At 37.1% G+C, this 16,560-nt stretch overlaps 1 protein-coding gene across 1 annotated transcript in view; it reads right to left on the reverse strand.

Moving 5' to 3' along the window:
- The window catches only part of LOC106123868 (peroxidasin homolog), a 75,010-nt gene extending 58,875 nt beyond the window's left edge, over positions 1 to 16,135 (reverse strand). The window contains exons 1-2 of the mRNA XM_013320278.1: positions 16,056 to 16,135; positions 10,111 to 10,309 (exon numbers count right to left, since the gene is read on the reverse strand). Coding sequence (XP_013175732.1) covers positions 10,111 to 10,309; positions 16,056 to 16,135 — 279 coding nt within the window. The remainder of the gene's footprint in view (positions 1 to 10,110; positions 10,310 to 16,055) is intronic.
- Positions 16,136 to 16,560: the final 425 nt, after the last annotated feature.

Genomic DNA, 16,560 nt, shown 5'->3' on the forward strand with positions numbered 1-16,560 from the left:
TAGGTATCCGCTAGCCTTTTAAAATTGCGTTGTTAAGAAGTTGCTCCGCGCAGTGAAAACTGCACTTCACAATTCCTTTCACGCAGTTCCCGAAGTCGGAAACAATAGACGTTGCTATGTTATTAATAAGAAACTAGATAATTGCTTGCCAGGTGGCGGTGCAATAAATAGTTCCCTAAGGAACAATGAAATGACGACGTTCTACCTCGAAACTAGGATTATCGCTTGTCAAATGGCGGGCGCAATAAAAATTACACCAACACAATCGGCTCGCGAACAAAGGATGGCGGCACCTTTTACGGCGCGCGCAGGTGCGGATTGCTCAACGAATTGTTGGGCGGTGCGACAGAAGTGAGGCGAGCGGACACGTCCTTTCACCTCAGCGGTCTGTAGCGGAGTTAGCTAAAAGATGTATTCCCGCAATATTTATACTAACTAGATAGACATTAATTAGTTCCAAGACCTTTTATATATCGATCTCTGAGAAAATAAGTGATTACCAGACGGCACGTACTGAAGACAAGTGGCGCCAACTCTAATCGAGAAACCTCTGTTGTCCATATTTTTTTCCTTTAATTTTTTTATCTCTATTTCATTTAAAAGGTAAGGAAGAAGTTAGCGGCGGCGCGGCGACGCGGCCAGCGACTGATGTAATGAAAGATTTGTATGGATTCCTGAAGCCCAACTCATTTGTCCAACGAATAGGCTTTGCCGCGAGGAAATAGATACTAATATTAAGCGGATTATAATGCTATTCCCAGCTGAGTGTCACTAACAATAGAGATATGTACGTCGTTACTGGGCACACCAACTTACATTACTATTAATAAAGAAGTAAACATTTCTCAGAATTTCGCCATGAAATAAAAGATCGCAAAAGGTTGGCCTCGCATTTCACACTTCAGAGTTCAGAGTTCAATATATTGATGTTGCTCAACTCACCATATTTCTATACTCTGTATGAAAACAACTTCATCTTTAACACTAACACGTGAATAAAAAAAATATTTTATTGTGATTATAACTTGTACAATAAGTTTAGAAGGAAATTGTGTTGTTAGTCTGTTACGATAATTTAAATTGTAGTACTAGAAAATGAATGACTAACAAAATTTAAAGCTGTATAGCCAAACTTATATACAAGTAAAAATGTGCCTAGTAGTTGTTATTGTAAGCATTTCTAGTATCAGATTGTTGCCTTTGACTTTCAAAAGAATCTTTGTCAAAGTTAGCAGTAAGTGCTGCGGGGAACAGTGGCGAGGCGAGGCGAGACGCGCCGGGAACGATTCTTGTCAAATAGAATTATAACTTTGGAGATAAAAACTTGCAAGATAATGCGATGCGTAAACTACACGCAGAGACAAAAGCGTCCCTTTCATTTATTTTTTGTAACTTTCATTGTAATCATCTTATTTTACGAATTTTTGAAAGTACATTAGCTTGTCTTAAATTAAATTAAAGTTTTGTGTATTTTATCTTTTATATTATTTGCACTAAATCCTATTTAGTGTTATTAATCCTATAATATATATAAATATTAAAAGACAGATTTTGTTATTATCGTTCTGTATAACGAAAGCTACAACTCAAAGGAAAAGTGCGCGGAGAATCGGAGCTTAGATTTACTAAAAACACACAATACGAGTGAAATGTTTATGTTTGTGTAAACGTTGAGGAAGGTATCAACAGTGAATGGTCACAGAAGCGATGTGAGCGCATTATCCCACTGAGTGCGGCACACAGCTCGAACGAACCATTGGCGGCGTTCCAAAATCCGCGACGTGTCCGCGACGTGTTAGCCGCGTCTCCGGCACGCTGCCCTCCACTCCGCGCTGACTTACGGCCACTCCTCCACACGCGCACACGGCACGGCGTCTTTCGATGACTCTTACAGATACTTTATGCCTCTTACGCCTCTTTTGTCAACTGTACGAAGATAAAATTACTAAAAATATTTTTGTCCTTTTAGTAGTTTTTAGGATTTTATTATTATATAATACGATACTGTGCTATTTCTTACATTTAGATTAGTTTATATTGATTGTTTAACATGATTTCAAATCAAAAAAATCTACATGTAGACACGTCGTTTCACGTTTGACTTTTTTTTCGTTGCTTGATTTCTTCCCAGAGGAGAGATATATCAATATTTCCTTCTGTATCTAGTAATCTCTTTCCGATGAATGGGGTAAGCCTCCTTTTTTACTAAATCTGACAATTTAAAAAATTTCGAAAAAATATCTGATTTATGATGAATAGATACGCAATGACTCGACTGCGCGGAGCGTTTCTTTTCTCCGGCGACGAAATTGCGAAAGAAAATATTCAAATTTTCTAACACACAAAAGCCTTTCAAAAAAGATAAAGGATTTTTTGTAAACTTTTTAAATAATTACTCTTTAAAGTGTAACCATATAGCCATTCGCTAGTCTAAAAGTGTGAAAAATCTCAGCAAATAGGGTTTAGAAATGTGACCTCCTGGATAAGCAGGATTGAGTAATAGAACATGTAACATTAAGACATAGTAATCTTAACATATTTTCACCTAGAAGATTCTTCTGTCGATAATTTATGTTGGGAAAGTTGTTGAACGTTACAACTGGCCGAGAAAATAAGCTCTCGTTGGCAACTAATTGAGAGGGCTCACAGGACGAAGAGATTTATTCGAGTCACGGGCAACTGTAGACAAAGAAAATAGATTACCGTAGCCGTGCGGGGCGGGGGCGGGGGCGGGGGCAGGGGCGCGACCACCTGACGTATACATATATTGAGACAAAATGATCCCGTCTGACTTGTGCGCTTCTTAGCTCTGCTAACTGATACGTTAATTTTCCTTGCGTGTTAACAAAGTAAGAGATAAACTATAAGTACATGACATGAGTAAGAAGGTCACGAAGCGAAGGAAGGTCTGTTGCACGTAATTCACAAACATCAAGAGAAGCGATAAACTAAATAGAGAAACATTTCGTATTACTTTTTGTTTTCAATTCGATTCTCCATTTGCAAACTATCAATAAATTATTCTGTCTATGATTTGCGAGTGTTGGAATTGTTTGTTGCCACTTGAACAAATCGATGTCGGTGTGGAGTCTCTCTAACTTTTGCCCAGTGCGAGTAAACAACGTCCCGATAGAATTCGGCTCATGGGTGAGTCCATTTACTGAAATTGTATTATTCATGAGTTTGAAATATAAGAACTATTTTAACGCTTTACGAAAATAACAATAATAGAAGTATGAACAAGCTATTCAACTGTGGTCAAACATTTATATAATTCAATAATTTGTGAAACTAAATCAAAGTGCAAACTAATTTTAACGTGGAATAAATGTTACAGTCGACTTACCAATCCAGCACTAACCGTGGGTTTCCGAGATCGGATTCTGTGTATAAAACATATCCTGGTAGGGATTTTGGTTTCAAAAACTCACGGTGACCCACACATTTCTTTAATGTTATTAAAATTAAATTGCTACTTTTAAGTTTAATATATTTTCATTCAATCAATGAATGTCTGCATTTAAATAATCAGCACAATTTATTTAATGAATCATAAGTTTAATGAAATAATCATTCATTAGGTCCACTCGAACACATTCGAACAAGAGCTCAGCTCCGTGCCGCTCCGTGCAGCTCCGTGCTGCTCCGTGCCGCTACGAACTCAACAGAAATTCCAATTAAAATAAATGGACAAGTTGTTACAGTTAAATTTTACATTGAATTACGTATTTAATTATCGAAGCGCACATTTTAATTAAAAGATTATTTAAGATGGAATAACTTTGCAGATCTCAATTATTTATAAAAGACCTGTCTGGAGCTTGTTAACTATTTTGCACGTATACATATTTTATTTGCCTGTTTTGATTCTTGATCTTGATTTATTAAGACATGAAATATTTTCAATAAAATGTTCGGAAACAGAGCCAGCGCTAGTAGCGAGGGATTCAATTAAAAGGCAAGCAACTTGACGTAGGCGAGACGAGGCAGCGGACCCTTTGTTCCTTATCCCGCGCCGCTTTGTTTCTTTTGCCAGTATTTTTCAACATTTCGTGTGGAAACGAGCTCACGTTAAGCATGTGCCTGAAATATTACAAGCTTCAATATTACACTCTCGAGCTTCGTTAAGAACTTCAAAAATGTAGATAACAAATGTGAGGACATCATTTAACATATTTATTTTCATAGGTCGAGAATATTGAGTCAACATCGGGCTGGAAGTAAAATATCAGAACAGAATATCATTCTAATTTTTGTGTTTATGAACGCAAAAGCAAACATTAATTAACATTAAGTATATTCATTAAATGATAATGAAACCGCCTTTAAAACCGTACTTTAATTTGGCTTCGGCCAAAGTAAATAACTAATGTACCTACTCGATCCGTACACGTAATTGTTCACCCTTCTATTGAGAGGGCAACGACCCCTTATCAACTCGGCCGTGTACCCTTGTGATCGTCCGGTGTAAAAAACTGTTTGTCCGTTAGCCTACAATTTAAAATTAATAAATGAAGTGATAAGAAAAATAATAGTTTATGTAACGATATAATAACGAAATAGAACAGAACAATAGAACTGAAGAATCTGTCGATAAGTATGTCGGTGGATTATAATGCGAACACAACATTGTAGTATTGTAGACATTAATCTTTTCTACTCTCTTTTATTAAATAAGGAAAATTAGTATCAAATTGAAAAGAAAAGTATCAATCACCTCGTCCTACGACAATTTCGGACAGTCGATAGGTAGACGGAGGCGAGATAGCATCGATAGGTACTTTAGTAGAAGCGAGCCGAGACCACTTTGTCTCGCGACCTTCTATTACAGCACAGTGAGAGTTGAAACGTGTACAAGTAACATAAAATTTTTCTATTTAATTTAACAGCTGAATTAATATAAAAAGTACAGCAAACATATTAAACAAAAGTTATGTGTATAGTTTATTTCAATAATATTTATACATAACTTTAAAATAAACGCGCGGATATTTTCCTTTTAACATCCAATAGCCCAGCCCTCTCTCAATCAATTTCATATTTTGTTAAGAGTAAAGAAGTTATGCAATGATTAAAATAACAAAAACAAACAATATACAAAGTGAAGATGACAATGAGTAGTAACAATGTAAGAGCATGACACAGTTAGTCGAGTACGTAATATTGTTAAGAGACGGCAATCAATTAACGAAATAGCTTCAGTGAAATTGGCTGTTGTACTAAGTGGCCATAACTCTGAATTCGGTGCTCCACTGTCCACATGCTCCGTGCCCCATGCTCTACTCTCAGAGAACAGAAGCACCTGCTATTTAGATTAAACGGCAATTGTCGAACGGAATTAGAGCCTACGTAATAATTGTTTACCTCATCTCGTTTATCGATCTCAGCTATATGTCAATTGTTTGCATTGAAATCTGACATAACACAATGAAACTGCTAAGCAACAATATAATAAGATTATCGTATTTTGCAAAAACAAGTAAACTTTTATAAGTGGTATCGTGTCGTGTGTGTTGTGTTATCTAAAGCAATAAAATCAAACGTGTAAATAATAAAATAAAAGCGAATTCACTTAACCAGCACGTTTATAAGATTTCACAACTACTGGAAAAGTAAGAAATGTTCCGTTCGTAAAGCCTCTGCCGTCTGTTTGTCAATTACCTCGGATACATATTACTTAGAGAATGTGCGCCTTTGATCACCCAAAGTATTTGTAAGCGGTTCCCCGGGGAACCTCTCGTCTGTGCCTTCTACGGTACACAGCCCACCCTCATAGTGCAAGATCTAGAAATTAAGAAATTGGTTGTCACGAAACAATTTTACTACTTCAACAGCCGCGAGGTGGCAGACTACACTGATCTTTTGCCGCTCACCTAAAATCTTTTCTTTACGCGGAGCCCACCAGACCCCAGATCATTACAATTTTGCAGCAGGTATTTCTTTGATATATACTTCTTAAAAAATGAAAGCAAAAGGTACAAACATCTTCATTGTTAAAATTTTCCACGATTATTCATATTGATTTCGTAAGTTATTTTTTTGTCCTTCGCAAATATTAATTTACTGAAAAACAGATGTAATTTACGCATAATGAATCAATTTTATAACAGAAAGTTTTGCAGCAAACAAGAGATTTTGGTCAGACAACGATAACTTGATAGAGAAAAACCACGAGAGGTGTAATTAAAAGAGAAAAACAAGCATCATTTATGAAATTATTTGTCTTTGTCACATAAAAGTGTAAATTTATTATTTTTATTATAATAGGATTAACGGGAAACAATCTGGCAACAAACAAACTGTGTATTTCTGGATCGCAATTGTAACGAAACATTTTTGTCTAGCATATTACCAACATAGTAACACAACTAACTTAAATGTCGGATCAAACATTTTAATATTCATTGTAAAAATTGACATTGATAAATTAAAAAGTCAAACATAGTTTAAAAAAAAGTTTACTCGTACAAAAAATTCTTAATTTACATGCAAAAAAATTCGTAGCCGTGACGTGACAGTGCACGCAGGAACATAATTTTCATAAGCTTTCCGCTCAATTTTCATAATGGAAATCAAGTAAAGTGGCATTACGTGAACGGTTTTACATATGAATGCCGCATTTTGAAGTGCCGTCGTAAAACTAATAATACCCTTGTCTCTACTTAAATGTAATAATACCCAATTACTCCGTAAAAAAACAACCTTATTTAGTTGATTGGATTACCTCAGCTTTCGACTGTATTGTTAGTGAAAATAAAATGAACTTGTTTGTACTTCATATTCAAACAACGTTGCGATTGATCAATTGTTTGTTTTGAATTTTCAGTATGGTAACAAAAGACCGAACAATTCTATTAAAATCGAACGAAATACACTTCTAATTCATCACATATGTATAGAAAATCTATATTATCAATAAAAACAATTACATATGTAGGTAACTAACTAGCAATAGTTTTAAATAAATTCTCTTCTGAACCATTGTTAGTTGTTGCTAGTTATATATATATATATACGCTGCATCAATTTTCACGAATCGTCGCTTTTTATTTTGTGGTCGCACGAAACACCAACATAATAAATATCGAGGTGCTCATTATCTTGTTCGTTGCGAAGGAATACGTCGGTGATATATCAATTAACAGTCAACGAGGCATTTATTCATTAATTTCGACCAGACAGAATCATTTACGGCAACAAAAATATTACACAAAACACAAAGCATTTTATGTTTTATCTTGATAGTGATGAATCGTGTGATTTTTTTTTTGCCTTTTCTTCTTACTTCTCTATCAAAATCTACGCAGTCATAAAACTAAACAGAATTAGGCATGTAACGAGGTTGTGTACAATAGGTTTTGTCGCGAAGCTTCGTATCACTAAGTTATAATAACAAGAGTCGTTTAAGTGACAAAATGTTAGGTTATAGCCGCAGCGGAACCCTTCTCCCCCTCCACACAGACACACACCCCTGCTTCGCCAACCCTGACTTGCGTTACGCTACGCTGCGAGAAGATATCAACCCTCTCTAATTACTATTAATATTAGTGTTTAGTGTTATCAGGGTGAGGGACCGACTTGTAATTTTAATTAATTTTAGTTGGCCCTAACTGTAACGCACGTGGGGCGGACGTTTATTGGGTTATTGTTTTTAAAAGGCAATGATTATCTCGTCTGTATTATATTGATATAGCTTTCACTTTATAATATTTGTTTGTACTCGTATATGTAATAAATCAATTTGTTTTCAATACATAAATAAACGTACCACAATATGATTCGTAACAAATTAGCAAATGTTGGTATAATAATTAAAATTCATATAACAAAAACCTTTGATAGTAATAATCTGTTCTTACTATGCTATTTGGCTTCCATCAAAAAATGAACATTTTATAAATGTAGTATGTTAACATTAAACATTAATTTAAACAGCTCGTATGTACCTTTTCTTGTGGCTACGTGTCTTTACCTAACTTAGCTAGAGCCTTTTTCGTAACGGCCGCGTTAAGTAATAGCGCCCCTCATTTAAAATGATAAACATATAATGTAAACGAAACGACGGTTATGTTCATTATTTATTACGTTGCCGTGTAATCAAAGTTAATATGAATTTCGTGTATATCTCTTCCAGACTAGAAGACTAAATAGATCTATCTAGTGGTTAAAAACGGCAGCGATTAGGAAGGGTTTGGTGGCGACTTGTGACTCGGTTCACATGATGACCACCGTGAGAGAACAGAGAAGTCTATAGAATAGAAAGTTTTACTTTTCACGTATTTTGTATTTTAGGTATCTTTTATTTGGTATTTTATAAAAATTGTGTCACAGAGTATTGCAGCGTGCGAAACATAACAGCGAGTCCTTTTGTGTTGTCGCGTGCAAAGAGAAACTATTCCGATTTTTATTTTCAAACATACGTACTTACCTAGAGTATTTTAGAAGCAAAATCTTAACAAACTACCGAACTGTACAAAATTAAATCTTTCACCTTTACACCTAAAAAAAACTAAACCCATTACGTTTGCGTAAGCATTTTGTTTGTTATTATTAACGTTATGATCTTTGAAAACGATAACATTATTATCTATGACGATACTAAAAGATCTCAATTGTTGACGTATGATTACATGAAGCAGCCATCCTAAATATACGTATCTGGTGTAGCGGCAAATAAATACAACCGACGCTTATGAATATTCATAATGAGAAATTATCATAAGCAAATAGCAAAGTAGCGTTCCGCCCCCCGGCTCCGGTTCCGGCTTCGGCAGGGCATTAAGGTGGTTCGCTGTTCAGCTTGGAACCTGGCTTCCTTGTCTTTAGCCCCAGTGTAGAACAACAGCGCCAACCGCAGATCTCCACACGATCTTATTCTTACGAGTTTGTTAGAGATTGGATTCGCCGTATAGCGGCCCTTCTCGCTCTTTGTGTGAATGGGCCCTAAGCATCGCAACTTGGTAACATTTTTGATCGCCGACGAGCATACAAATTATACTTAAACTTAACTTAAGCCGGGATTAATTCGGTGTCGTTCGAGAACATTTAGCTACTGTGTTTTCGAGGTATTAACTTGTTAGGCTCTTAATGTTTGTCACTTGTATTAGTTTTTGTTGAATTATTTGTATATGAATCGGGTAATCGGGTAACGACCCGGTCCTGATTGTACGCGATGCTATGTTTTGTATTATTATTTTAGAATTGGAATGGAATATATATTACTTGTTATGGGGAGGAATATTAAATGAACATGTAAAGAGAAATAATGCCGATATTGTATGAACGTTGCGAAATGCGGAATGGTTATATCTGGAGGTTGCCTTTGCCTCATTAAGCGGAGGTGAGAACAGTTTAGCGTTTGCTCAGTCACGCTCACATGAGGTGCGCTAGTTGGAAACGTTTAAAGCAAAATTTTGCTAGCATTTTTATGACCAACATTACAGAATACAACTTTGAAAAGTCCTTGGCAAATCAATTGTAGAAATGGCTCGAGATTAGAGCGAAATCTATGCAAGGCCTTGAAGGCGACGCTGTATCTGGTACTAAATATCTAATTTTGATAAAAATGGCTAAAACCAAGGTTTACTCTCGACAGGATAGGTCGTTAGGTACTGACAGTACTGGGCCTACTGCTGGCAGCAACGTACATCTTCATTTTATTTGTTCATATACCTCGGCGATTCAACGTGATGTTTGAGTGCCGCTCCTCGCCGCTCCTCGCCGCTCCTCTCCGCTCCTCGCCTCTCCTCGCCGCACTCACGTTATATTTTCCTCTGGCGTTGGCATTTTAAACTGTTGTTAGAGGATTTAAAGTACGAGAAATTGGCAACCCTCCGCGCGGCTTTATCCCAGCACCCCTCCTCTCTATGCAAATGTCTGTCGCTACGCGGCGTCTCCCTTGTAATTGTTACGAGTAATTAAAAGCGGTTCTCGTCGCCTCACTCTGCGTGAATCGGAAATTATACTCTAATGTTCTGCAAAGTAGTGGAGGGTTTAGTCGTTACGACTCTAAATGTAGGTACCGGAGATAAAATCACAGATGACGGCTGCTGGCTTTTTCCCAAAGTTTTAAAATATTTTACGTCGAAGTGATGTTGTTAGTGGACTTACCGTTCTGTTGCCGAGGTTGCGCACGCGGCAGCTGAGGTACGCGGATTTGCCGACGAGCGCGGTGACGTTGCGCGGCGTGGCCGCGTCGAAGGTGGGCACGAGGCGCGCGCTACCCCCGCCCGGCAGCGAGTTCACTGACCCCGCCCCGCCCGCCACGTCGCATGCGCCTGAAACAAGCGAATTTTCTATTAAAGAATAGCTGCAACAAGGGGAAATAACCTAAACGACCTGACACCTTAGTTCTTATAACATCCAATATATATTTTATTGAATATAAATAAATGTGCTGCATTGATAGATTATATTAATGATATTTACTCTGGTAAAATAGGTTAATATTGTCAATATAGACAAGTTAAAATACACAAGATACAAGAGGTTGTTTGATATTCTCAGACAATCAGCTCGAGGCTTCGCTGTAAGGTAATACAATCCTCTATAACTGAAATGTAAATAGTTAACATGAAAGAGAATTGATCCACAAATTATAAAGGGTCGTGTTTATTGGTGAAACAAATTAGGGAGGAGTTTGTTTTGTCTATTCTAAACTATTACAATTAAGAGGCTTAATAAAATTGTTGTTGAAGACATGTCTTGCGATGTATTATAATACATCATCTGAATGTTAACACGGGTTGTAATTAAGATAAAGCTAATAAAATCGTTGTAGGGCGTGATTAAAAATAGATGTTGGCTAACTCTCAGACCTACTCCATATGTTCACAAAATTTCATGAGAATCGGTCAACCCGTTTCGGAGGAGTATGGGAACGAAAATTGTGACACGAAAATTTTATATATAAGATACACCTAGTACACCGTGTTGTATAAATATTTTTTAGGCTAAGTAAAAAGAAACTGGAAAGAAACGTGAAGAACTGAAACTGGAATGGGAAGATTCCTCGAGTTTTCAAACACTGTCATTGATCAATTTACCTGTTCGATATCTTTTGAAAACTATTTCGTCCAAATCAAATGGTTATCGTTAAATTAGTGTCGAATTGTTTTCATTATAATATGTAGAGTTAATGTAAAAACATGCTAGTGTTTAGAGTACTGATAAACTTGGTTTATTGTGTTTCAGTTCTTCTCAAATAATAATATCACTTTGATGTTTTAACTTGGCTTATCGAGCTAATTAAAGTAAGCAGTACTAGGGCGAGGAGACGTTAAGGAGCTAAAGCAATTCCAAATAAACAAAAGAATGTTGAGAGAAGTAAAATTGAAAGGAGCTGGTGTGTGCCAGCGGGGCGCGGGCAGAGCGAGCGGTCTGAGGGGGGAGGGGGGGCGGGCGCAAGTTGTGTTTGCAGACAAAGATCTAGCGCAGGAGCCTTTTTAAGTCGGAGCGGGCTCTTTGTGTGCTCAAACTATTTTAATTAACTTTCGAGAGATAAGACTCGAAACTCCTGTCGCTTACGTCGTTACAAACTTCGGTGAGTGGCTCCGGCAAGCAGATTGAACTCTCAAGCTACGACCTCGCCTATTTAAGCTTACCAAGTATGCAAAGAGGTTTCATTTCATCTCACAATGTTTCATGTGATATATTTGCAGGGACACACAAAGTATAACACAAATTAAATTTTATTTTGTTATATTGACAACAGAAGACAGTGGATTGTGGAATGATTAAAATATTAAAGATATGATTTTTTTAATATGTTATTAGACAGATCTATTCGGTCGCTTCTAACTTTTGGTCATTTATCTTGTCCGCAGCAAAAATGACGCAATAGCGACTTAATCAATCGCCCATCAGCCGCATGTGATGGATGAGCGGCTAACTGGAGCCGATCAGAATCACAACCAAATACAGTTTTTTTTCATAATTAAATGATCGCAACTATAATAATTAGAAGCGAAAAGCTGCTATATCAAATCACTTACCAAAAATACAAAACTTTAATAATAAAATAAAAGATTTGGCGCGCGGCTCCGCCCCTTACAATAATAATAAGAATGGCTGAAATATTTGCAAAAGTCCCGTACAATAAACAATATCCTATATCAGTAATAACATCATCTCGTTTTCTTTTTTTAATTATTTATAATAAAATTTCGGTACAAATATTAAAAAAAGATAAGCAGCTTTCAAGACTTTCAGGAAAATAAGATGAAATGTCAGACAACAAATAATTTGTTCCATTTGCCCTTTGTTTTTGATGAAATTTGAAGATGTTATTTAAAAATACGTAATGAACAGACATCTTTTATGTCTCTTGAAATGTTTTTGGGACGAACACGAGTTCTTCCTCTCAGTGTCACACAGTGTTTACAAACAGTGGATCAAGTTTATTTATATATAAAGCAACGAAGTAAGTACAAATTGTGTATTCATTGTTCCCCTTGACTGACTGACACTATGCACAGGCTTTCCAAAATAGTTTCATCAAAGCGACGTGCGATAATCAATGCATACGTTCAGATCGCATGATGCATCACAAGACTGATAAGAGCCAAACCAAACAGTGCCTCCAGTGCCCCCGTGCTCCCGCTCCCCCGTGCCTCCTCTTTGATGTTGAGCTGTTGTCCAGAGCATTCGTTGTGTCAGTGCAGTGAAGCAACGCAGCGCACACTTTGAGTGCGGCTCTGCGCAGTGTCTCTGACGTGTCATGGCTTTTTGAACGCAAATATTGCTAGCACTGTGTTAACTACATATTTGTTATATTTTAAATTCGACTCAAAACGAGAATGATAAGATTTCAAAGAAATATTACGCCAAGTACCAAAATTTAAAACACGCAAGTTTATAATAAACGGAATTGAATATACTCGTATTTTGTACTCTAACCCATTTAGCTTAAATCTAAAGTAGCTCACGCCGAGCGTCCGTTGCTGTCTGCGCCCGTCTCCGGCCGCGTCAATCACGTCGCGACCCGCTTTCTGCCGTCACGTTAACGTCACACCAAAACGCGATGCTGATTTATTTCGGTTTGTGTTAGCAAGTTACACCAACTAACGGATCGGGGGGACTCGGGCCTTGTTTATTTGTTGTTATAGGTCTGTTTTATATTGCGAGGGCCGCGGGCTGTTTGGGCAATACGTGTACATTACATAGAGAAGTTTGCCGCCGGCCGCCATTAGTGAGCCGTATTAGTTGAGAGGTCGGCGCAGCGTCGCGCACCGGATCTAATTACGCGAGTCGGAGGTACGCAAATATGTAAATTGCTCTTGTTAACGAGGCACGAGGTGTGATAGATAGTTCCAGCTGAACAAAACAATAACCATCAATTTCGGAAGTTATTCAATTTAGATTCAGTAATGTTGTTGAACGTGTATTAGAAATATTAATTCTGCTCACGTCAAGCAAATTGTGTCAATTTTTGTTCTTAACTGGAATACCACAATTAAAAAAAGATTGTTTTTAAGAACTTATCAAAATATAATTTTTCTGTAAACGTGAAAAGTTTAAGAAATCATGAATAAATTTAGTTAAGTTGCATCAGAACATCAGATTTATAAAAACGATTTACAAAGAAAAATCGTAAACGGTTTAATGTAGGAGGAAAAAAATTAAAATAATGTAGTCCTCCTGTCGTCTCGGGTTTGTTATCTGAACCGCCATATTGCGCTCAGCCACTTTATTGAACGTCATTTATCAGCGACTCCATTGAAAATAATTTGTCGCTGTGTGAATGTGAACTAGAGCTATCATTATTCAGAATTATAGCGACTTGAGGAAAATTAGGCATTTATTTGCCTGGAACTGAATTTACGAGCGCGCCTGTCGATGTCATATTATGTTTCATATCATATAGTAATTCATTCCTTCATAATTTGTACATTTTCAATACGCTAATAGAGAAGCATCTATGAACAGCCTAGTTATAAACCATGGGAATTTTAAACTCTCATTTAGTTTCCTTGTCTTAAGCGGTGGAAATTTAAATACTTTAGTAATTATTCATCCCGGTGCAAGTGCAACGTCTCACAAGATTATGAGGTCGCACGTCGGCGTCGACCGCGCACCCTGCACATTGCACGGGGGAAGCAACTTTGCTGATCTACGGAAGGGGGTGCGGGAGGGAGGGGGGCGTGTAATATAACAGGATATTAAGCCAAAACTCTGCCTTGCCTTCAGACAGATTTATTATCCTCCAACTAATATTTACCTGTTAGTTCCGGGGAAGTTCCGCGCAGTTGTCTTACTACGTAGTACGAGTATGTACATACATATCTAAATACGTATTGTTGACCTTACAAGGTATATGTATGTACTCACTATTAAATGTTATCAATTGTTTGAAACAATATTACCTTGTTTATTTGCTTAGCTATAAAGATGTATTCAAAATTGATTTCTACTACTATTCTAGTTAGTCTGGAGACTACTCCACCGTGCTAAATATATACATATATATGTATACTAAACTGATTATCAACCTTTGATAACAGGAGAGACTGTAAGAAACAGACCTCATCCTCACAAAAAGGTAATATAAAATGATTTCCAACAGCACATTTTACTTGTACAACACAAAAGGGATACATGTTGTTGTATTTTATTGTAACAACGAGGGCGTTGCAAATGAATGAGATTTGCGAGCGCTACACGTGAGTCACCGCGATTGCTTTTCTCACTCATATTTAATTAATTCGAGCGTTAACCAACTCTATCCGACGATTTAAATTAAAATAACAACCGGTTTTGTGTCGCAATTTCACGAATATTGTATGAGGAATAATATCATAATACGAGTATTTATTTGTAAAACACTAAAATGTGTAAACAGATAACAAAATACAGTATCTGCTGTATGACTATGTATATAGAGGTATAGCAATCACAGTCATCATACGTCATCTATACGGCTGATTGCACAATTGCTCACTTCAAACAAATGAATAGTTTGTTAAATCTGTATTCCAGTAAAAGCTGTGTTATATACATATTATATACATATGTAACTCTGTGAGAATTGTTCTAAATTACAAGCAGGTGTGTATTTGGAAAATGATAAATGTACTCGAGGCTTAGTTTAATATCCTGCTACCACTCCCCTAGCCGCCCCGCGCCCCGCTGGCCGCTCCCCCCTCACCGCCGCAGCACTGTTACCTTGTCCCTTGCAATCTCCGAATAGTTTAATGTAATATTCATAGTGATGAGACCGTCCCCGCGGCCCAGCGTGCTCGTGAACATGAGACAACACGTACATCCTCCACCTCTAAATGACAATTACCTCTAAAATACAGTAAACATGCGACGATACTGGTAAGATCATATCTAAATGTTAAATTGTAAGAGACGCGTGTGTACGTGTCGTGTTGTCATGGAAATCTCACAGGATATTTAACTTACTATTCACTACAAAAAGCAGCTGCAGCTGTTGCAAAAACAATTCTGTGTCGGATTCGAGGCTTTCGAGGTTTATTAATGATATGAAGAGTGTGTTACTTGCTTTGTTTTTGTGTAGAGTTAGTGTCAAGAAAGAGTTATCTGGAAACTATACACGTGCTATGGGTATTTAATTTTTAATTAGAGATTAGTCTGCAAATCTTCCATTTGAATAGATTTCATAGTAACACCTGTTAAATTGCAAACCTGATTATTTGAAAGTTAGATGTGGTGGAACTAGTAAACAAACTAATGGAATCAAATTGGCGTGGAGTACGCACCACTGCGAACGTTTGATTTGCGTCCACATAACCCGGCGGCGTTAGTGTAACGTGGCAGCGCGGGGTCGGCCTAGTGCAACTGCAAATGTACAACTAACAAGCTAGTCACCATCATGCCACGCTCTTTAAAAATGCCAATTAGCTCAATTTACCAAGAAATATTAAGTAAACAATGAACTCCTATCCCTGGAAATCCGTGTTAAGTGGTCGCTATCATTTCAAATAGCTGTAATTAAAAAGATTTTATATACAAAGCAGATTAAACGATTAAATTAGGGACATCGAAACGTGTTCCGATTTGCGTATTCATAACACGACACTCGCTATTCTAACCTAATTCCGAATATTAAGTTGGAGTTGCGTTTGCAAACGGCCGCGTCATGAGCGAACACCGATAAATTCACTGAGCTCATTTGCAAAGCCAACCCTCCCCTGCCGGCACAAGCACCCCGCAACCCGCACACCGCACACAATGTGCGAGGTGAATTACCTTCTTAATAAGTTTCATTGTGAGATCTAATCATAGCGATTATGTGATACGAGCTGCGAGCGGCTTGCGGTTTAGCGCACGATTATCGGAGTTTAACAAATCATAGTTAAGTGAAGTCACGCTTAGTTATATTGTTTGACGGAAACTTACGGATAACATTGCTTTATTACAATTTCCCTCGAACATTGAGTTTAGGAAATAAAAGTTGTTGCTCACAAAACACACAAACTGAATGATCAATGAACACATTTAAAGTTTACAATTTTAAAATCATCTCGGACAGATTTTCAACAGTTTATAAAAACTTAGTTAAACATATAGAAATAAACATACAATTAGACTTGTTCC

This window comes from Papilio xuthus, unplaced genomic scaffold (assembly GCF_000836235.2).
Source record: "Papilio xuthus unplaced genomic scaffold, Pxut_1.1 DF825946.1, whole genome shotgun sequence".
NCBI lineage: Eukaryota > Metazoa > Arthropoda > Insecta > Lepidoptera > Papilionidae > Papilio > Papilio xuthus.